The following is a 22158-nucleotide window of genomic DNA, read 5'->3' as shown; positions in this document are numbered from 1 at the left end:
TTAATATATAAGAAAAAAAATAAAAATTATAAAGATGATTAGTATATTATTGATATAGGATTATTCAATTTTTTTAAGTAAAAATAATTATTTTTAATTTATAAGATTAAATTAATATGTCTAATTATACATTTAAAAATTATATTAATAATTTAAATTATATAAATTTTGAGGAAGAATAATTTTGATAAATAAATAAATTATTCTATCATAATCTTTTCATATATCAAATATAAAATATGATGATATTATTTAATCTAATCATATTTATAATATTATTTTATTATATTTTATCATAATCTTATTTGCCAACCATGATCATAGGTCATATTTGATGTATAAGATTATTGATTGGACACAATTATAATCATTTTATATCATATTTAATTTGTATCTAAAGAGAATTATAAGAATTATAAAGAAGATTAATATCCTCTTAATATAAGATTATTCAATCATTTTCAATTAGAGATAATTATTTTTAATCCATGAAATTAAACTTACATATCCAATTACATCGTTAAAATTTATATCAATAATTTAAATTATATAAATTTTAAAAAAAGATAACTTTGATAAATAAATAAATTATCCTATCTTAATTCGTGCATACATTAAACATAAAATATGATGATATTATTTAATTCAATCATATTCATAATATTATCTTATCATAATATTATATATCAAATATAATCATAATTTATTTTAATTCACAAATAATAAAAGCAAATATGATTCAAAATTGTATAAACAATAAAAGCTCTAGCTTGTGAAAGCTTAGAAAACTAGTCATTTTTACACTTCTGCTTATATGGGTAAAAAGGAAATGGTAAGAAAATAAATTACATAAAATATCTTGAAGTGATATATATGTACTTTTTTACTTTTTCTCTTAATTGTTTGAATTTAAGCGAAGGAGCAAAATAAATTATAATGAAATTATGATAAATCATTTTTTATGTATATTTAAATTTTACACATTACAAGTTTTTTTTTAATTTTTAATTTACTTAATGCAGACATCTAAATTCACTCAAATCTATAATCTTTAAAAATCTAGCCAATATGCGTATAATATAATCTAATTAATACTCAGTTGACATGTAGTATAAGTATTTAATATTTGTGACATTACAAAAACTACACATTAATTATCTAAAAAATTTACTTGCGTTTAACAAGCTTCAAAAAGTTTCGTAAACCAAATTTAATGATTTCTCCTTTTTGGGAAAACAACACCAGTCTGCCTAATCTCAAAGAATAACTATACTCCTCAGTGGTGGAGTAAAACAGGACACAGCCTAATTAACTACCTCTGTCTTCAACTGTCAAACAACATCAAGTCATCATCATCACTTTCAAAGGATTCCAACTTCTCATGTTGAATCCTTTCTTGTACAGAACCAAAATGATTAAGCAAAAAAAATAAATAAATAAAGCATTTTCATGGAAATGGCATACATCATAAATCACAAAGCTGGTTAGTGACAGTGTGGTGGTGGGGCATTTTATCGATGAATGGTTAAGGAACATAATCTCCCAAGTTAACGACGGCAGTTCTCTTTCTCTTCTGATGTTCTTGTTGGCCTAAGAGGACTGCTGGGAGCAAGGACAGCTGGTTCCTTGTTGGTTGATTCATCCTGTCGGTCTTCATTTCTTTCTCTCAGCAACTTGTTGCCATTTGATGAAGCTGATCGCATTGCTCTTGGTAACTTCAAAGGGATATCTGAGTCGCTTAGGCAGTTATCTGGTTTTTTGAGAGGATCAACATTTTCCGGATTTTGGGGTGCTGCAGTATTCTCTGGTTGTGAAGCTGGTGGAGCGACGGGAACCAGCTGAATCACTGATTTTCCCCATTTCTTTCTCTGATTAGGCTTTGATGCATTGGGTTTAGCCTGTCAAAGGAATAATAAGTAAACTTAGCATAAGCTTAAAAAGGTGAAAAAAAAGAGGATTGTGCTAAACCAGGCAATCTTTTCATCATGTAAGACCAGAAATGATACCAATGTGTTTCCAATGTCTGTGAGTGCTTTTCTCCTTGTAGCACAATCCTCATTTGTTTCAGCTGTCTTTTCACCCTCCAACGCATTCTGGAGAAGCATTGCACCATGAGCAACAAGGTTCTTCTCTTCATTAGTGCCAACATCATTTGGCAAGTTGGCTTCTACTTCTCTATTGGAACATTTGACCAAAGAACAACCACACGACTGTCCGCAAGAATTTCCATTTGCTCTACATTGGCACTTCGGTGTCTTGCAATAAGACTTCTTACTGCAAGTGCAGCATAACCCATCGATTTTCCCTGTAACCTCAGCACTACATCCCTTAATGTTTTCCACGTCATTGCCTTCTGATTGATGAATTCCCAAACTTGAAGCTCTAGATCTAGAAGCTCTTCTCCTTGTTGGCTTTTTTTCTGACTGCACCCAGTCATCATCATCATCACTTGCATCCATATCTGAATGTTCTGACTCAGATGTATCCATGTCCTCCACAAAGATTATTGAGCTTCGCTGTTCCTATAATAATATTTTTAGGTCAGGAAGTAATTATTTAAAACCATTCTACTTTAACTTACAAACTAAATGCAATAGAAAACAACAGAGGGGAGTGGCACCTACCTGCTTCCGCAACTCATACATATGCCTTCCGTCATTTAAGGCAGGGATGCCAGAATCCATGGTTTCTTTTATGGAGTGCTTAACGGTTACATTCTGTTACAAGGTTCACACATAGCAAATGAGAATCAAGATTCCAAGCTCAACAGACATCAAAGGAGAATATTGAAGAGCGAACTGGTAATGAGCAGCAGACATGTATAGTGATAGCTTACCTTGAAGTTAGATTGAACGCCAATAAAAAATGAACTAACCTTTATTTTCACTTGATGAACAAGATCTGCCTTTTGCATCTCAAGTTGTCTAGCCAAACTACTAAGTTTCACCACCTTTTCCTTTAGATTTCTTATTTCCTCATCCTTTTCTCTGCAATGAACTTCTTTATCTCGCAATGAGCACCTTGAAAGAAGGGACAGCAAGTTATTAATTGAAGCAAATAGAAAGCAAGATCCATGATGTTAACAACCATGATAACAAAAGCAAAAAGTTGCAGCAAATCAAGTAGTAAAAAATGGAAATGGAAGAGTAGCATGCAGTTTTTCTATTTGGAAAGATGCATTACCTTGAGGATGATGCTAAATTGAACAGATAATTCATAATATTTTTGGCATCAGCCAGAGACCGAACATGGTTCCAACGTCCTCTTCCACTAAAAATGCGTTCACGTTCTTCAGCTTCAGACAGTTGTGAGGCCATAGCGACCAGAGTACTAGAAGTAGCAGCAAGCATGTTTTCTAGGGCAAAAATCCTTGAGTTTCGTGCACCAGGAGACATTGTCCCAGGATAATCTCTGCATTTGGTAGCATTAAAGGAAAAGTATTTGATCACTGGTTTACATATTAATAGGAAAAAAAGGAAAAATGGATTCAAATAATGAAGAGCATACATAAAAAGCCAAGGTTTTCACCTTAAGTCACCGTGCTTAAGTATCTCAGCTTCTTCCTTCAGTCTTGCAACTTCCTTGGCCATCTTGGCCCTCCTATAGGACAAACAGAACATTTATTTTAATTGATTCAACAACATTACCAAGAGCACCATAAGATGGCTTCCACTTCCTAGTTGGAAACTTATGTAATAGAAATGAATAGATATTGAACCCAAATGTCTTTGTGTAAACAAACTTTCTCAATTTTATCTGCCATCCTCCAAAAAATCGAAGAGCTAGAGAGAAGGGGCAATTAAACAAAAATCAAGGAAAGCATGGTCATTAAGATACTTGCTGCCACTTAATAAAAGCCCTATCCAACATACTAAGTGGCAGTCAACATTCCCTTAAGGTAGGGTTTTTACTTAGGTGGCAGCATGTGAATGCCAGTTAGCGAAGCAAGTTCAGTTGTAGAATCTTGCCATATTATAATATTTGCATTAACTAGAAATGGTAAAACTCTCAGAGCTGCACATGAAATAAATAAAGAGGACTCACTCTTCCATTTGTCGTTCATATTCAGAGCGTACTTCATGTACCCGTACTATGACCTCAAGTTCATGCTCAATTGTCTGCATTATTGCCTTCAAAAGAAGAAAAATATATTAATAAAAAAAGAGAGCCACTTAGAACACAGATCAAATCTACAAGTATGAAAATTTTTTTTGAAAATATAACCCCTATTGGTCTAAGCAATTCCAAAACAAACTGTTCAATCTGTTTGTTAATACCTGAATTCCAGGACCATTGCCATTTCCAGCACCTGCATAGCAAAGATAGTATTGTCAGTGAGTTGTATAATTACAAAAAACAAGAATAAACTGCATGATACAAAAATGCGCCTAACCAGAAGCTTCACGTGAGGAAGTCTTTCGAGATTCTAGAAGCTCCTTTAGCCTTTTTGTAGCCATAGCAGCCTCTTCAGTCTTTCTTTGCAAAACCTAACATGCATATGCAGAGAGTGAGAACAGTTCCTTCAAATTAGAGAGATTAAAGCTTTCTATGTGAAAATAAATGTTACCATTTTTTGCCTTTGATTCAGAGATAAGAGCTTGTGCATCTCATACTCATTTCTCCTTCCCTCTTTCTTAAGCTAGTTATAGAAAATAAAAAAAAGACAATAATTATATGTTAACAAAAAAATTAGTTGCTAGAATTATCTAAACTGTACAACTCTTGAAATTTGAAAAAGAAAAAAAAGAATCACCTACCATTTGAATTTGCATTTCTATCTTTATATCTAACAAGTAAGAACACTAAAGTTATGCTTAGTGCTAACTTTAAGTCTTAGAAACAAGTAACAGCAACATTCCCTTTAATTTGCATTTGAAAGCAGCTACTATTATAGAAAAAAAAATCCTTTTGGTAAAAGAGGAGCACTATGGCTCAACGCTAAGATCTCTACCCATAGCCCATCCCACGTTACCACTTGAGCAGGCCAAGTGATGCGACTATTTTCGATTTCAAACCTATATGACTTAGCTGACAGGTAGTTGACACAAAGAAACTTTAAAGTTAAAGTGGAGTATAATTTAGGTATCACAATCACAACAAAACATATCACCTATTATCAGTTATCAAATGATTACTATTTAGATGGTATGCTAGATTGTAAACACAAATTTTATTACATAGCCTGCATAGCCTTTAGAAAGGTACTGCAAATAACAAATATTTATCACATAACAAAACCGAGAATTAAACATGCACTTAATCTCATATTTGCATGTACCTGAAGAACCTCCTTCTCTCGTGATGCTTTCCATAACCTAAACTGCTCAGATTCTTGCTTGATCTTATGTTGCAGTTGAACCTACAAAATAGACATTTGCATTGGTATTGGTAGCAAGAATCCTATCCCTATTTTGCAGAAAAACTTTCTGTTTTTTAAGATGAAAATTGCAGAGCGTGGGATTGAGATTCACCTTCTGAGATTTGATTCTCTGAATCTCATCCTGAAGTCTCTTGGCTGCTTCATCACTTTTTTGTTTTTGCCTCAAAAGTTGAGCTTGAGCATCTTGCTTCTTCTTCAACTCTGCAACCTGCAAAGTAGAATATTAATCTAGAAACTGATAACTGCTGTTGAAAGGGTAAAGAAAATCCAAAATTTACCTGTGACTCAAGGACATTCAACTTCTGAAGGTATTCTTCCTTTAACTTTTGAGCACCATCATCAGAAGGAGAGGAAATATTGGCAAGGTTATGTCTCAGATCCTCAATTTCTTTCTGTCAATTGACAAATAAAAAGGAAAGGAATTAAACTTATAAGATGACACTAAGCACAAAATAACACGATAACTTTAAATAGGGGACTAACCTGCAGAACCCTTTTTTCTTGTTCCAATTCATTAACTTTCTTCTCATAATGTTGTTTAAGAACTGAGGTGTCAGAACTTGTAAAACGCTTCATTTCAGCCTTAATAAACAAATAATAAGCAGTTAGGAAAATAAAGACAATGAAGGAACAAGTAATGAAAAAGGTAAAACCATGATGGTCAAAAAATAAAGATTTTGCTTTAGCATGATAAGATTAACATCTGAACAAGTGATTCACAAAAATTTATAGCAATAACTGTATCCAGCTTCTGATGTTTCTAGAACCATAAAGGCAGCAGACCAAAAATTGCTGTAAATGTTTCAATAACAAATATTCTTGAATGTCTGATACCTCCATGTTTTAGTAGCAGTAATGTAAAATGAAAAAGAAACTGCATGGCCAAATTAAATTCTTCAATTAATGACCTAAGCAACATTTACCTCCTTCTGTTCAAGTCTTTTATCCAACTCCTTAAGTTCCCTGTCCAATTTTTCCTGGAGAGAAGAGTGTTCTAGCTCCTTTTCATTGTCCTCATTCTCATCTGCACGTGAAGGAAGAATTATTCTTATCTGCATTAGTTCTATGGTGAGCTCTTAAAAGGTTGGATAGAGAATGGAACAGCAACAGAAATGAAATGATATAAATGTAAAAGGCTTAAGTGATGATGTCTCCTTTCAGAGATTAAATTCTGAAACTATATATGCACCCTAACCAATAATCACTGCCATTGGAAAATCAATATCATGAGATGCGCATCGATGCATCAAAATCTTTGAATTTAGTCCTTAATAAGGCTTCTTATAGTAATCAGGTATGCAAATGGATAAAACTTTACATTCCAGGGATTAAGATAGATATGCATTTCAAGTACAATTCAACTATAACCTGAATACGAGATTTACGAGCAAGACAAAAAATAATAAGAAAGTACGAATAACTTTGGATAGTGACAATTATGTTTATTTACTCTTCAAAATTTAATAACAATTTGGAACATTTTATAATGAACGGACAGAAAAGTTTTAACAAACAAAAGGAGTTAGCGTCTAACAAAATAATGAATAGTTAACAGCAAAGTCACAACTTTCTTAATTTACCTGAAGATGAATAATCATTTCCCGAAGAAAATAATGAATTTTTTGAGGTTCCATCATCATCGGAATCAACACAATCAGAAAACTGGTTACGCTTTAAGCTGTTTAAGCTTTTCAAGCGTATCAGTTGTCCTTCTAAGTCTTGAATTTTCAACACATAAGTTTTTATCAAATCAAAATCCTGCAATAATGCAAAAGCACATGTCAACCAAAGTTTATGTTCATCAACTGCTAGATTCAATAGCTAGGCACAAACTTTACCTGATTTTGATTAGAATCAATCTCATCCCATGATTTACCATTACGGATTGATTCAATTTGCATTATCAGTTTGTCTTTCTCGACCTGAAATATTAAACATACATGAGATTTCTTAGTACCTTTGACCAGCTACACAAGCATGGAATGCAAAAAGGGAATTTTATAACAACCTAAACAACTGAAGACAAAAATGAAAGGGAAAAACACCTGAGCATCAAGTGCACGTTGGGCTAATTGATCACTACTGAGTCTACGTTCTTGAAGCTCTCGTTGTAGCTCTGTGTTGCTTGCTTCAAGTAAAGAAACTTTGTGCTTGAGAATCTGAAAAAAAAAAAAAAACTACTTTAAGCAACTAGGTTAAGAAAGTCAAGAGAAGTGTTTGCATTTTCTATGTAAAAAATAACCTGAAGTTCATCAAATGATGCATTGCCATCCCCACGATAAAACAAAAGCTCAGCTTGCAATTGCTCAATTTGGCTACGCATTCTTTGCAATTGAGCTGCCACTGGGTCGCGGTTTATCTAATCAAGTATAAGAGATGAGATAGTTAGAATGATGATTATAATACCCAGCAAAGAACTTTTCTTCTTGCAAGCATGCTCCACAAGTATCTTACAACTGCCTTGTTCTGAATGTTCCGAGCACGATTGGCGTACTTCAAGGTGTTTAGGGTTTCTTCAGCATTGGTGTCAGCCGGACTAACACAAGCTACAATCAAGTAAATAAAAAACAATATTTATGCACACAGAAATTCAAAGCAGAAAGCTGGGTACTAGTAATATAACAAAAATGACCGCTATTTAATGCTCTAAAATATATAAAAGCGTACCAATCATCACTGTTTTGCTGTTTCCTCCAAGTGAATCCTGAGAATTTAAATTTCCATCAGCAATTTTAAAATTTCTTTGTGAAGTAAGTAGTTTCATCGAAAGCCATATTTATATATTTTTTTATAGTTCGAGCAAATTTAAATCCGAAACTAGGAGAATTATAGCCAGTAAATTTTAAAATAATCACATTCCAGATCCAAAGAAACACAAATATCACCACATACAAGTAAAAGTCTTAGAAAAGAAAACCGAACATGTTCTCCTTTTGCCTGTTGTAAGAAACATCCATTTTATAGCCATTAGTGTTTTCAAATTTGACATTATAAATGTGATATTAGTAATTAGCTCACTTCCGATTGGTTTAGTCTTAACAAATAGTCTCTGCATCACACACCAATTGAATATTTTAATGCATTGAACCTAAGACTAATTGACAACTGACAAACAGCAATTTGTTTTGTGCTTTTCAATTTTTCTGAATGAACAGTCCACTTCAACAAAGTGAAAGTATCCAATTAAAACAACAACTAATTGAGATAATTGTTCATAAATATCAGGATATATCACTACTTAAAACAAATTGTAGAAATTAGAATAAAAAAAAAAACATGCCTGTAACAAACGTGTCAACTTGCTATCACGATATGGCACATGTCCCCCTTCTTTCCTCTTCTTCTCGTCTCCCAATGCACTAATCACATTCCCTAGAGCTAGTAAACCTTTATTAATATGAATACCTGCAACAACGTAGTGTCAAAATTTTAGATAACATAAAGCACAAAATTTCATGTTGTGGTTTATAGCTTACTATTAGAACCCATCACATTGGGTTTTCGAAAATAGAAAATCAGAATTACCTTCTTTGAAGCGCATGCCATCAGCACCCGTTCTTTTTGCACGTTCTGAGCCAGCAAGGTCCACCAAATGAAGCTTTGCACATAAAATATCATCACCAATATCATCATTTACCCCATCTGAGCAGCTAGCAATCTTCTTTTGCTCCATGGTTATTGTAAAGATGGCATGTGAGCGACTGGAAACATGTAATAAACATTGCACTTGACATAAGCACAAATTTACTACAAAATATAACAGAATTACATGATAAATGATTTATGATTATATAAACCTTATAAATCTAACACATTGAACATGTAAACAGAAGAATTACTCTATTCTTATTAAAAAAAAAAAAAAGCAAGACCAAAAACCAATTGCAGGACTTGTTTGTATATTTTATTACTTAAAAGGAAACTGAACGTAGTATTTTAAATAAAAAGAGTACTGATTCTGGTAAAACAAAAAACAAAGGGCAAGACTACTAAAACATATAGCTTAATAAAACGCTCACCTTGATTGGCTATTCATATTGGTACTCCCTGTAGCACGAGATAAAGAACCTCGTGACAAGTACGATGCCATCTCTTCTTTTGTCCGAACTTCTGCTTCAGTCACCCCAACAAGTGTTATCCCTCCATTCACTGTTTCCCTAATTTGTATAGGAAGTCTTCCAGGAGCTGTAGGCTTCGCAAGAGACGCCCCTTCAACTTTAGACAAGGCAGCTGAATTTGAGTCAAGTAAGTCAAATACTTCTTCCTTAAATATCTGTCAAATTCAAAGATCATTTATAAGCACATTACCTGATACGTAAGAAAAATAAGTAGAAGAATTCTTAGTAGCCAAATACCTCAATAAATGATACTCTTATCAAAAATTCCGTGGACTGTTTTGTTGCCCCAACTCTTTTGAATATAGTTTCCATGACTTTAGGTATAATCCCAGCATTACTTCCATCCCCTGTGTAGTTGGTTCCCATAGTATATGTTTTACCAGAACCCGTCTAAAAAACCCAGAAATACAAGATCATTGTTATTCAATTATAAAATTTTATGAAAAAAATAATAATAATTAAAAAAACCCTCATTAGAACAAAATTAAACTAACCTGGCCATATGCAAGCACAGTAGCATTATAACCATGAAAAAGCGCACCAACAAGAGGAGCGACACAATCATCATAGATAGTTGAAGACGGCGAGCCCGCTCCCCCATAAACGTAATCATAGGTAAAGGCATGTGACCCAATTTGAACCTATAATTGCAACAATAAAGAAAATAATTAAAATGAATCTCAACCAACCTAATATTTCAACATCTGTATTCATTTCAAAATCAAAATTCATGAAAAATTTATAGAATAATAATACCTGAGGTTCGCCGGGAACGACAGTGATGCAATCCGTACATCCATTGAGAAGCTCGGTAGTAATCAGCGGCCGAATATTAACGGCGACTCTCACGGATTCTGAATGCTCCATCTCCTAAATAATGCGACACAAATCTAAAAAAAGGAAAATCAAACCATTAAAACATCTTCTGAATCTCTTAAAACCACATGCATCAGATCTGATATCCATGAACTGAGGAGACTAATTTATACTGACGAAAAAATATGATGAGAAATGATTAATTTGATAGGAAAATACAATACCAGAAAGGCAATGGAGATATTTCCTTTTGGATGGGGATTGGTTTTTGGTTTCTTAGACGTTAAAATTTGAATTTCATAAGAGACAAAAAGGGAACTGGGAATTTGAACGATCGAGGCAAATGGGGCAATTTTTTTAAGCATTTAATAATTGAACTGGATTTGAGAAAAGGCGCTCGGGTACGAATTCAAAATGTTTATGGGACACTAGAGAGAGGTTGGGTCACGTGGACTTCACGTGATTGTTTAAATAAGGCAACGTCTTCCAGACAGGCTTGGCTTAAAATTGGGCGGTAGGCCTTAAGGAGTGGTTAGCCACTTGTCTACTTAGCTTGGCCTTTGCTCTAACCCTAACCGATTTTTCTTATAATTTTAATTTTATCCACACCTAATCTTCCCAGTCAACTATTTTAAGTGTGTAGTTTTCTTTATAAATTTTAGATTTTATTTTTTAAATAGTTTCTATAAAAAAAAATTATGATTAATAAAAAAATAAATCTCATTTCCTTATCAATTGTTCATCAACTGAACTAATATTTATGGATACAAATTGTGTTTTTTTTTTTTTTTAATCTTACTAATTTATAAGTCTAAAGAAGAAAGCATGCACAATCTTATCAGGAAGAGAGTCGGAGACAAAAGAGTGAACAGAATTTAATTGTAATGGGAGAGAACATTATCCAATACTATTTGCATGCAAGGAATCGTTAAAAAATGGCTAATTAGTATATGCAAACTATAATTAAAAATTTATTCAAGTTTTTTATTTCTTTATTACAATCAATCAATTCTTTAAATATTTATTTACATTTAATTAATCATTTATTTAAATGAAAAAAAATTAATACCATAAATTTTTTGTCAATAAAAATATAATTTTATATGACATCAACAAAATAAATTAAAGTTTGTCACTTGATATAATTAATATATGTGAAAATTAAATAAAATTTAAAAATTAATTGATTAAATTTTATTTATTTAAAATTTTAATTGAGTTATAATAAAAAATTAAGGATTTGATTAAATGTATTAAAACAATAAAGACTTAAATGACGATTAAATTATAATTTAAAGATACTTTTTATCTTTTAACCTTAAAAATAGTTTAAGAAATTAAAATTTGTGATTAACATAACATCAAAACATGATCATTATAATATTATTCATTTATTTAGAATATATAAGAGCATGGATGCGGAGAATTTTTTGCATTGACGAAAATGAATATGATTGTTCATTATATTTATATAATTTGTTATTTTAAGTTTTATTATTATAAATATGAGATTTATAATTATTGTTTAAAAACAATTAAAAATTATATTCGCGTGCAAAATATGTGACTACAAAAATTAATCAAAATGAAATGTGCTTAAGTTTAAGAATAATTAAAACTTTTTTCAATTCTTAATTATCATTTAATCCTTTTACCTTAATATCTTAATATTTATATGACTGAAACGATGTTTTTATGATTTGATCCAATACCCTTCGATTTCGATTGATAGGACAGATTTGATAAACAAAAAGCTAAAATTATAGTGAAGATGGATTCGGTTTTCAGTTAAGGCCCAGACGATTTAAAATCACAGTGGCGGCTAGATTTTCAGATTGGAGATTTGGACTCCCAAGAAACCCAACGTCCATACACAACGGTTAACGGCTTTTTCTCGAAGTGGGGCAGGGGCTCCTTTTGCATGTAGACTATCGAAAAAATGGAGATTTGTTTTTAAAAGGAAGATCTAAATATCATCATAGCACGAATGATGAAAAGACTTTTTATTAACAAAAATGATTTATTTTACTTCATTACATTTTGAATATATTACTTTTTTATTTTTTAATATTGAATTAATATGTAATTTAATTCTTAAATTATATTTTTTCATAATTTAATATTTATAAAAAATTTCAAAATTTGATATTCAAATTTTTATTTTTCTATATCATATGTTCTAACCTCAACTTCGTTATTAATATGCTAACACAAGAAGAAATCAATGAACAAAATCATAATACGTGAAATATTTTTATTTATCGGTATTTATAATATCATCATTCTACTTAACATTGATAATAAATTATACAAAATGTTTGATAAAAAGTAAAATAAAGATATCTAATTGTGATTTTTTTATAAATATCAAATAAAAAAATATAATTCAAGGACTAATTTATACATTAACTCTTTAATGTTTGGGATATATATTTTTAAAAGTAATTTATTAGCTCTTAAATTTTAAATTATAACAGCAGTCCTTTCATTGTTATTTTAATTATAAAAGATTAATTAAAACTCCTTCAAATTCAAGGCCAATTCCAACTTCAAAGAAAGTCATTAACATAAAATGCTTGTAGATCATAATATGTTCAATCAACTAAAATAAAATCATAATGATACTTAAAATAAAAAAAAATTTGAATGGGTTTTTTTTTTTTTTAAATTGAATGGTAAACATTTTTAAAAAATGGCTTTTTCTTATTGTATAATTTGCAAATCATAAAAAAACAATAGATTAATGTGTCATTATGGGCAAGTTGGGTTAAAAAAAAAGAGTAATATTTCAAATTTAAGTTCACTTAACTAATAGAAAGTTTGAGATAGTATTAAAAAAATATATATGTGTCATGGCACAATTTTAGATTAATCATGTTCAAGTTTCATCAAACATAAATTTAATTATATTTTATATTGATTTGCTTCATTGATTAATTTGCTTGTTGATTTATTTTGTGGATTTTGGTGATTTACTGTATGATAAATATGGAAAATTATTTGATTGTGACGATAAAATCTACTTGTAATAATAATTTCATAAAAAACAATGCTCAGGATTTTAGATGTTTTTAGTTTTGGGAGTTATAGTGAGATTCTTAATTTCAAAATCGATTTTAATTTACTGATCTAACAACACATTAAATAATGAATGACTCAAAAATCGTACAAATTAAAACCTTATAAATTTCCATGGATTTACCATTTGATAGACTAAATTACTTAGGAAAAAATTAAACAAGAAAATTGAAATTTGATTGTTGTTGACAAACAGACATAAAGAATAGAATATCAACATTTTTTATGTAAGAAAAAATATAAATTATTTAATCTTTCGATTTAAAATAAAATATATCATATCTGATAATTTAAGATAAATAATTATAGGTCAACAAATACAACTCGAACTTAAAATCTTTTCATAAAAAAAAAAAACTTTAATAAATTAAACTAACGAATATCAACATTTTCTTCACCTACAAAACTACAACTCCATTTTTCACGTGCAGCAGCCGTTCCTTCGAAAAAAACAAAAAAAAAGTGGCAAAAGCCAACACGTTTTGGAAATTACTTCAATAACGACAGTAACAGCAAGCTATCCTTCTTGGCCAAAAATTTTGAATAGTTTTCTTATCAGGCTTAAATATCTACAAGTATGACCATCAGATTGTACTTTTGTCATCTTCGATTCAAGACTTCAAAATCTTGAGAATTAATTTGGTAATAAACTTACGAATATTTACATTACAATTTAGAGAATATATCATAATTATGACTTTTAAATATGATGATGATTTTTGGTAACTTTATATATTGATATGAAAGATAAAATGAGAAAAAAAGAAGCTATTTAATATTAAAATATTTAATTTAGGGTTTTATATTGACAAAAAAATTTAATTTTGTAATTTTTATATCTCATACCATTAATTGATTATATAAATATCACTGTCAGATCTCACAGGCTTAATTTTATTTTAACTCTTATACTTTCGTTATGAAATAAAAGTTACGAAGCTTAGGCTCCCGACTATTACGGTATAACAAATCGTTCATTTCTTTTCTCATGAAAATATCTTTGATTATTTATCCAATTGTCTCCCAATCCACATGCACCTCATTAAACAATTGAATAGAGTAGGAAAAATCATTTCCTATATTTTATTGTTAATTAATTAATCAAGAAAGTAGGAGGATGCAATTTAATTAGTAATAATTACTAATTAATTAGCAAAAAGTGGGAGTTCGAATTTTTTTGAAAGAACATTAGAATTGCCGAATTTATCTTTCTGGACCACATCTGACGTGGCAAACCACGCAACCAACATTGACGAAAAAAAGGAGAGATGGGGAAGGAGATTGGATAAAAACTCCGCCACGTAGTCAACCTCAAATTGCCGCATAAGGTCAATAGTCATTAACGATGAAATTAACATCGTCCAAACTCGCCGATTGATTGGACCACGTCGGCTCTAGAAAAGTCCACTCCCCCCGGCGCACGTTAGATCCACCGCACGGATCGTACTTCGGTCATCTCCTTTACTGTTCCTTAAAAAAAAAAACAAACTATTATCCATTACCCAAAGCACAAGAAAAAAAGGAAACCTTATTGGGAAATTATATTCTATTTCGTCTCACGGGTAACAAATCTTTATTTATTTATTTACTTGTTTATTTATGTATCAGTTTCACCAATTTACTTGAAATGTATTTCTTTTAATTTTTTCCCCTTTTCTGGATGGTAAAATTTGAAGCAATCATGACTTTTCTGTTAAGATTAATTATGAGGTTTTATTTTGTTACTTCATCATTTATTTTTCGGTAATCTATATGAAAAAATTTGTCTAATTTCTGGTTTTGTGTGGATTTTATTGTCTCATAATTATGCATTTTGCGATCTAGGGATTCCAATTCATGCTTCCATTCAATTATCCTTTTGAATTAAACATTTTAATTTCGTTTATTAGAATCATTAACTTGTTAAGTTTTTTGTTGTAATTTCTATGTTTCTTTTGTATTTTCAGGAGCTAATTGTTTGGATAATTTATTACTTATTTCAGCTTTTTAAGATATAAAGTTAGTAGGAAGTTGGGACTGTATAAGGTGATATTGACCTCCTGGAAGAATTTGGACTCTGTTATTAAAAGATGACTCGTGTTGCTTCTATGCGATTGTCCCATGAACTGAAAATTCACAATAGTCATGGATGCGGCAGTCAGCACATTGTATGTGATATTTAGTCTTATTGTTGATAATGTTATGTCCCGTCATCTATTCTTTAAGTATTTGCAACTGAATATGTGAATGTCGACAGGGTGTGATGGAAAAAGGCCGACTACATTTAGTTCATATCAATCTTCCCTCACATGCTATGGTATGATTTTCTTTTCCCCTGGCGGATGCAGGGGTTTATGTTTGCATTATGTATGTAGCAATGTTTGTTTTACTTTGTTTTTGTTTGGCTTTTAAATAACCACTCTCCGTTTGCCAATTTTGTTCAGTTACTTCATCTAGTTTAACATAACATGAGATTGGTTTTTGTGACTGTTTTATGCATTTGCATCAATGCATGTGATAACCATGTTTATAATTCTTATCTCTCAATAAAGTCTGGAGACATGAAAAATTCTTCTGTTTTGTATCCAGCGACAGGATGCTTGGAGTCTACATCTTTTGAGCAGTGTTTGTATGCCGATAAGACCTGTATCTTCCAGGTCTAATGTCATTCTCTGCCGATCTGTTATAATTCCTACTGGGGGAAATGAGATTCCTGTTCTAAAATCTGCTAGTACGGCTTTGACAAGGTGATCTATATTTGTTTCTTACCGTCTGTATTCCTTGTAGATTCTTTTCTTGATGCTGTCTAAATACCGAAAGCAGATACTTGTATTTTAAATCCTGGGGAGATTTATGAATCACCTTTATTTTGTAATAATACTCTAGCTAAATTATTCAGAAAATTGAATGATATATGTGTCACATTGGAAATATGAGCTTTTTATGCAGTAGGTTTCGGATGTGCAGCCTTCCACACCATCCTTCATTCGAGTAACTCTCCACAGATAAAGGCTATCATGAGTAACTCACTGGACTTAGACTTCAAAATGCCATAGCAAGATTCATTAGTTTTTAGTGCATTAGTTTTCTGAAGCGATATATGAGGCTTTATTAATTTAAAATAAAAAGTCTTTTCTGCTTTATTTTCCTAATTTTTAAAGTTAGAGTGCAGAATAATCATGTAGCTTGGATAGGGATTGTCTTCTTTTATTTAGGGAGATGCTAAGTGATTGTAGGAAAACTTTCCTCTCTAAGTTATGACTTATGAGAAGCATTTGCCCACTTATGTTATTTATTTGAGAAGACTTGCTATCATCCTCTAATACTCATTATGACTTGCTATCTTCTCCTATGTTGGAGACAACTATTTTACTTTGTTCTATATTCAAATTTATGTTTTTTTTTGGGTGGGGGTGGGTGGATTGTTGGGGTGAATTTCTACTAGGTGGGGCTAGTTCAGTTCTATTCTCTTGTGTAGCTTCACACATCTTTTCTTTTTTTCTCCTTAATGTATAATTTCTACTCGTTTCATTTTATTTGGATATCTCAGGACATTTGGTACTTTACATGGAAGCCCCATTGTACTTCGGTTGGTCCCAGCAGTTGCGATTATTGCTTTTGCTACTTGGGGTCTTGGGCCACTTATGCGGCTGGGCAGGGTTATCTTTTTCCATGTTAACACTTAATACTCTTCTGCATGCCTTTGTCTTCTATGGTGGTAGAATTCCTTTATTGATTCATTACCTTGCAATTTTCTGCAGAGGAGCGATAGCAGTTGGAAGAAAAGTAGAACACATCATATTATGAGCTATTATCTTCAACCTGTGTTGCTGTGGACTGGAGCGACACTCATCTGCAGGTGCCCCCTAAAGGGTTTAGAGTTGAATCTTCATATTTTTGCAGCCATTATGTTGGTCTGACAATATCATAGTTTCTTTCAGAGCAATAGATCCATTAGTTTTACCCTCAGAAGCAAGCCAGGCTGTTAAGCAACGACTTGTAAATTTTGTGCAATCATTATCAACGGTGCTAGCTTTTTCTTATTGTTTGTCAAGGTGAGTTCAATGGGATGCTTTCTGTCTTAAGTTTTTAACAACTGAGTAATTACATATACTCTTTTTTTTTATGTATTTCTTTATTGATTAATTTGATTCTTCATCTTCATTTTCTTTTTTGGTTTGAAGGGGTTATTTAGAGGACACAAGAGGAGGCTGTTGTGTGTAGTTGCATATTTCTATGCTTGCAGTGATTGACATTCTGATTTTTAGGAGTGTTTTGCTGCGTGCCTATTGAGTTTTAACATTTGATCTTTCTTGTGCATGTTATTAAAACAGCTTGTTGATTGCCCATTTATTCTGCTTCTTTTTTTGGCCAAAATTTGTTCTGCATGTTAAATCTAGTTTTAGGAGCTTGAACTATGACTTTAATGCAAAACAATGCGTTTTTCTTGCAGCTTGATTCAACAGGCACAAAAATTCTTTATGGAGATGAATGACTCTAATGATGCAAGAAACGTATGTTCTGTTACTTTCACATTATTCAACTTTCTTAAATCTCTTAGAAGCATTTGCATCAATTGTCAAATTACATTGAGGTGCTAATGGTGTATTTTAAGTCTAGCAACTTTGGTCAATCTGATAAGTATTTCTGCTGTCTCCACTACATGGTGAATAATACCACTCATTTGGGGGCTGCAGGAAGGACGATATTATTTTTGTGCTCTTTGAATGCAAAGATTTCACCATTTATACCATGTCTTCAACATTTTTTCGGAAACAATTTAGCATTTTTTTTCTCTGGATTGTTCTATCTAAAGATTTGTTCTGTAGTATGTGGAATGATAATGTTTCTATCTTGAGGGCACTTACAGATTGCAGTGAACAAACCTGAAAACAGTTGTTTAATCCATTGACAGATGGGCTTTGATTTTGCTGGAAAAGCTGTTTATACTGCAGTATGGGTTGCTGCTGTATCATTGTTCATGGAGTTGCTTGGTTTTTCTACCCAGAAGTGGGTAACTGCCGGAGGACTTGGAACAGTATTGATCACCCTTGCTGGTCGTGAGGTAAACTGGTTGCCTTTTATACTTGTAATGTATAAAAGAAATGAATTTACTTTTTTTTTTTTTAATTCCTAATCTACCCTTAACCCCTCAACCCTTATCTACTTAACTTACCTGAGGAAGACATTATGCACCGTCCTAACCTACAACCTCTTGGAGTTTGACTAGCATACATGTCATCTGAGCTAATACTCTAATTTGTTGGAAAACCTTATATCACTCTCCTTAAGTAATAAGCATCATAGGTAACAGTGTCATTCAATGCTAAAGGTAGATGAACATAAGCCTGGAATTTGAAACTATCTTGACCCAGTTATCCTAAAAAATTTTATATTCTCACATCCATTATTTTACCTCTTCCATGGTTGCTTTTTTTTAATAAATTTGTTGGGATATTCCTAAATATCATAGCATATTCATAATGTGCTTTTATAGAAGAGTTTCTTTGACCTTCTCTTGACTTGTTTATTTCTTTCATGCATTCACCATATCTACTTACAGCCCCTCAACCCTTATCTACTTAACTCATCTGAGGAAGACATTATGCACCTAAGTCCTAACCTACCTCCTCTTGGAGTTTGACTTGCATACATGCCATTTGAGCTAATACTCTTATTTGTCCAAAAACCTTATATCACTCTCCTTAAGTAATAAATATCATAGGTAACAGTGTCATTCAATGCTAAAGGTAGATGAACATATGCCTGGAATTTTGAAACTATCTTGATCCAGTTATCCTAAAAAATTTTATATTCTCACATCCATGATTCTTCCTCTTTCATGGTTGCCTTTTTTTTTAATAAATTTGTTGGGATATTCCTACATATCATAGCATATTCATAATGTGCTTTTATAGTAAAGTTTCTTTGACCTTTTCTTGACTTGTTTATTTCTTTCATGCATTCACCATATCATGTTTCTCACCTCTGGCATTATCTGTTTAAGTATGGAATCAGTTTGTTGTGCTTTTATTGATAGCACATTCCATATTGTCCTTATCTATAGACTTCTCAAGTTCTTTACTGTGAAGCCTTTTCTGATCCTTTCTTTACTTATTCATGCATTTTGTGCATTCAGATATTTACAAATTTTCTTTCAAGTGTAATGATCCATGCAACAAGGCCATTTGTTGTCAATGAATGGATTCAAACTAATATAGACGGCTATGAAGTTTCAGGGACAGTTGAGGTTTGTGCTTACTTTGCTCTAATTGCCTCCTTTAACCAATCTGATAGATTGAACAACTTGGTTGCTTATGTTTACTATCCAGCATGTTGGATGGTGGTCACCAACAATTATAAGAGGTGATGACCGCGAGGCAGTTCACATTCCAAACCACAAGTTCACTGTGAATGTTGTGAGGAACCTTACCCAGAAAACTCATTGGCGCATCAAGAATTACTTTGCCATTAGTCACTTGGATGTTGACAAAATCAATGTAAGAAGTTTCAGTTTGTCTTGCTGTTAATTTATCAAGTACGAACCACTTTGTCTTCTTTCTAGAGCTCATGCAAGAACCTGTGTACCTTTTCTCTATGCAGAATGTTGTAGCTGACATGCGGAAGGTTTTAGCCAAAAATCCTCAAGTAGAGCAGCAAAGATTGCATAGAAGAGTATTTTTGGAAAGTATCGATCCAGAAAACCAGGCTCTTATGGTGAGATTTTTACTGTTGGTATCTTTTTTCCTTTAAAAAATAATTTAATGTAATGCCTAGTATTTCTATTTTTCTTTCATCTGATTACATTTCATTGAAATGCTATGACCCAGTTTTTTCCTAGATATTTTTTTATAACTCATTTTGTCCCTTAAATTTTCTTTGAGCTGATTTAGTTCATTCAGAGTGGGACCCTTCTAGACTTTGTTTTGGTCTATTGAATGCCCAACTTAGCTCATTTGTTCATTTCGTCTTTCTTGCATCTATGTAAATGATGTACTAACTAAATGCAACGTTTCAGTGTAGACTTTTGGGGCTGTTAACTCATTCTTTGTGAGTTATGACAATTGCTTCAGTTTGAAGTTTTTAACTTCCTTTTTGTTTGTTCATATTATTTCAGATTTTGGTTTCTTGTTTTGTGAAAACATCACATATTGAAGAATACCTCTGTGTTAGGGTAAGTCCATTCTTTCTCTGTGATTCATGTAAAGATATGTTGTTAAAATATGAAGTGGTGATTTTAGTATATAATATTTTTATCTAGAATCTCTAGATGAAAAGAGATAATATTTTCAGTTTCTCAATTATGGTTTTTAGTATATATATTAGTTTAGTTGATTAGTTGTGTATCATCATATCGTTGATTGCCACCCCGCTGGTTTGGCATCATATTGTTCAAAAGTATCACTAAAAGAAGTTTTGACAATCTTTGCTTGGATAACAATATTGGATCCCTGGAAGTTTTATTGGGGATGCTGCTGACCGTAATTAGCATAATTTAGTGATGAATTTACGCCTATGCACCTGCATGTACTTGCATAGCCACTACATACATACAGATAAAACTGCTACGTTTTATTTGCGCCTAATGATAGCATTGCCACAGGAATCAATACTCTTGGATCTGCTCAGGGTTATTACCTATCATCGGGCCCGGCTTGCGACCCCTATTCGCACAGTTCAAAAAATACACAGTGAGACTGAAATAGAAGATTTACCATTTGCTGATACCATTTTCAGTCGTTCTAGAGCAGCTACAAACCGTCGACTTCTCCTCATTGAGCCCTCTTATAAAATCAATGGTGATGACAAAGTCAAAGCTTCAACACATTCAAATGAAGAAAAAGATAACGTGGAGGAAGTAGCCTCAACATCTGACTCAAAGGCTAATATCAAGTCTGCATCAATATCTACTATTGACTCCAAAGGAGATAAGGTTACAGAATCATCAACCGTTAACTACAGTTCAAGTTCAAAGGTGTCATTCTCTGAGGCCCAAAGTAGGAATCCGGTGCCTGATGGTTCAGTTGAAGACAACTCTGAAAAGCAATTCAGTGAGAGCAGGGGTGAAACTTGGAAGGCAACAAGCTCGGGAAGGGCGGAGATCACTGAGAAGTCTCCAGTTGCTACCCCACAATCTGCAAATGACGAATCTGAAATCCCATTGGGGGTTTCACAGGCAAAGCGGGATGCTGACAAGTACGTTGCACTGCCATCGGCAGCCAGGCCTTCCTTGGGACAGAACATCGTTCTTGGTGTTGCTCTGGAGGGCTCAAAACTGACCCTTCCAATTGAGGAAGAAATGTCCATAGAGTCTAAGGAATTGGGTGCTCACCAGAGTGGAAGTGGGTCTCATCTGGTTGGCAAGGACAAGAAAGATGGTCAGATGCCAGTAGGTCACGGTGGCGCCGCCCCCAAATAATTAGTGGGATAATTGCGCACCCGCTTGCCGTTAATAACAAGTAATGTCCAGCTGTGTTTTTGAAGCTGGCATTATTCGTTGTGTACTCATCCTGTGCTTGTAAATAATTATTGGATTCATAATTCTTGGGGGTAATCTAACGGGAGGAACAATCAGCTTCCACGGGCAACCAGCTTTGGAGGATCAAATTTGTTGTATTTATGCCAAAATAAAAAGTCGTTTGCACGATGGTAATAAAGGCTTTTAGTTTCAATTTGAAGCAGGATTCATTGGGAGGGAGAATTCGTCATCCATCATGCGGTGAGTCAACTCGAAAACATGCAATGGCGAGATGAGTCCACTTCCATTACTTTCAATGGCTCTAAAGT

The 22158-nt window shown here is 32.5% G+C and overlaps 2 protein-coding genes across 6 annotated transcripts; one reads left to right on the top strand and one right to left on the bottom strand.

Moving 5' to 3' along the window:
- Positions 1-1186: 1186 nt before the first annotated feature.
- Positions 1187-10655, bottom strand: LOC111312455 (kinesin-like protein KIN-4C). 2 transcript variants are annotated; one of them, XM_022912718.2, is made up of 28 exons: positions 10539-10655; positions 10255-10388; positions 9993-10139; positions 9736-9888; positions 9400-9653; positions 8906-9081; positions 8661-8785; positions 8048-8084; positions 7835-7926; positions 7623-7739; positions 7426-7539; positions 7219-7302; positions 6961-7138; positions 6304-6404; positions 5864-5962; positions 5659-5772; positions 5472-5588; positions 5279-5359; positions 4568-4639; positions 4394-4487; positions 4278-4309; positions 4045-4130; positions 3529-3600; positions 3184-3411; positions 2876-3020; positions 2625-2717; positions 2007-2522; positions 1187-1898 (listed from the first exon to the last, which is right to left on the bottom strand). In XM_022912718.2, exons 2-28 carry the CDS (start codon positions 10363-10365, stop codon positions 1548-1550), a joined length of 3789 nt encoding a protein of 1262 aa, XP_022768453.2. In that variant the 5' UTR covers positions 10366-10388; positions 10539-10655; the 3' UTR covers positions 1187-1547. The 2 variants fall into 2 exon arrangements, with proteins under 2 accessions (XP_022768453.2, XP_089622296.1); XM_089766170.1 differs by having other exon boundaries at positions 8661-8767.
- Positions 10656-14693: 4038 nt separating this feature from the next.
- Positions 14694-22049, top strand: MSL3 (MSCS-like 3). Of its 4 annotated transcripts, none has more exons than XM_022912709.2 (14): positions 14694-14954; positions 15375-15539; positions 15629-15688; positions 15961-16118; positions 16922-17045; positions 17133-17230; positions 17313-17426; positions 17825-17885; positions 18287-18436; positions 19511-19621; positions 19704-19871; positions 19975-20088; positions 20489-20545; positions 20975-22049. In XM_022912709.2, the coding sequence occupies exons 2-14, from the start codon at positions 15462-15464 to the stop codon at positions 21788-21790; spliced, it is 2109 nt and encodes a 702-aa protein (XP_022768444.1). In that variant the 5' UTR covers positions 14694-14954; positions 15375-15461; the 3' UTR covers positions 21791-22049. The 4 variants fall into 4 exon arrangements, with proteins under 4 accessions (XP_022768444.1, XP_022768447.1, XP_089622314.1 ...); XM_022912712.2 differs by having other exon boundaries at positions 14716-14954; positions 15339-15539; XM_089766188.1 differs by lacking the exon at positions 20489-20545 and having other exon boundaries at positions 14716-14954; positions 15339-15539.
- Positions 22050-22158: the final 109 nt, after the last annotated feature.

Source organism: Durio zibethinus, chromosome 1 (assembly GCF_047325235.1).
Source record: "Durio zibethinus cultivar Kanyao isolate XHJ-2024 chromosome 1, ASM4732523v1, whole genome shotgun sequence".
Taxonomy (NCBI): Eukaryota; Viridiplantae; Streptophyta; class Magnoliopsida; order Malvales; family Malvaceae; genus Durio; species Durio zibethinus.
This window is presented reverse-complemented; position numbering and strand designations above follow the sequence as displayed.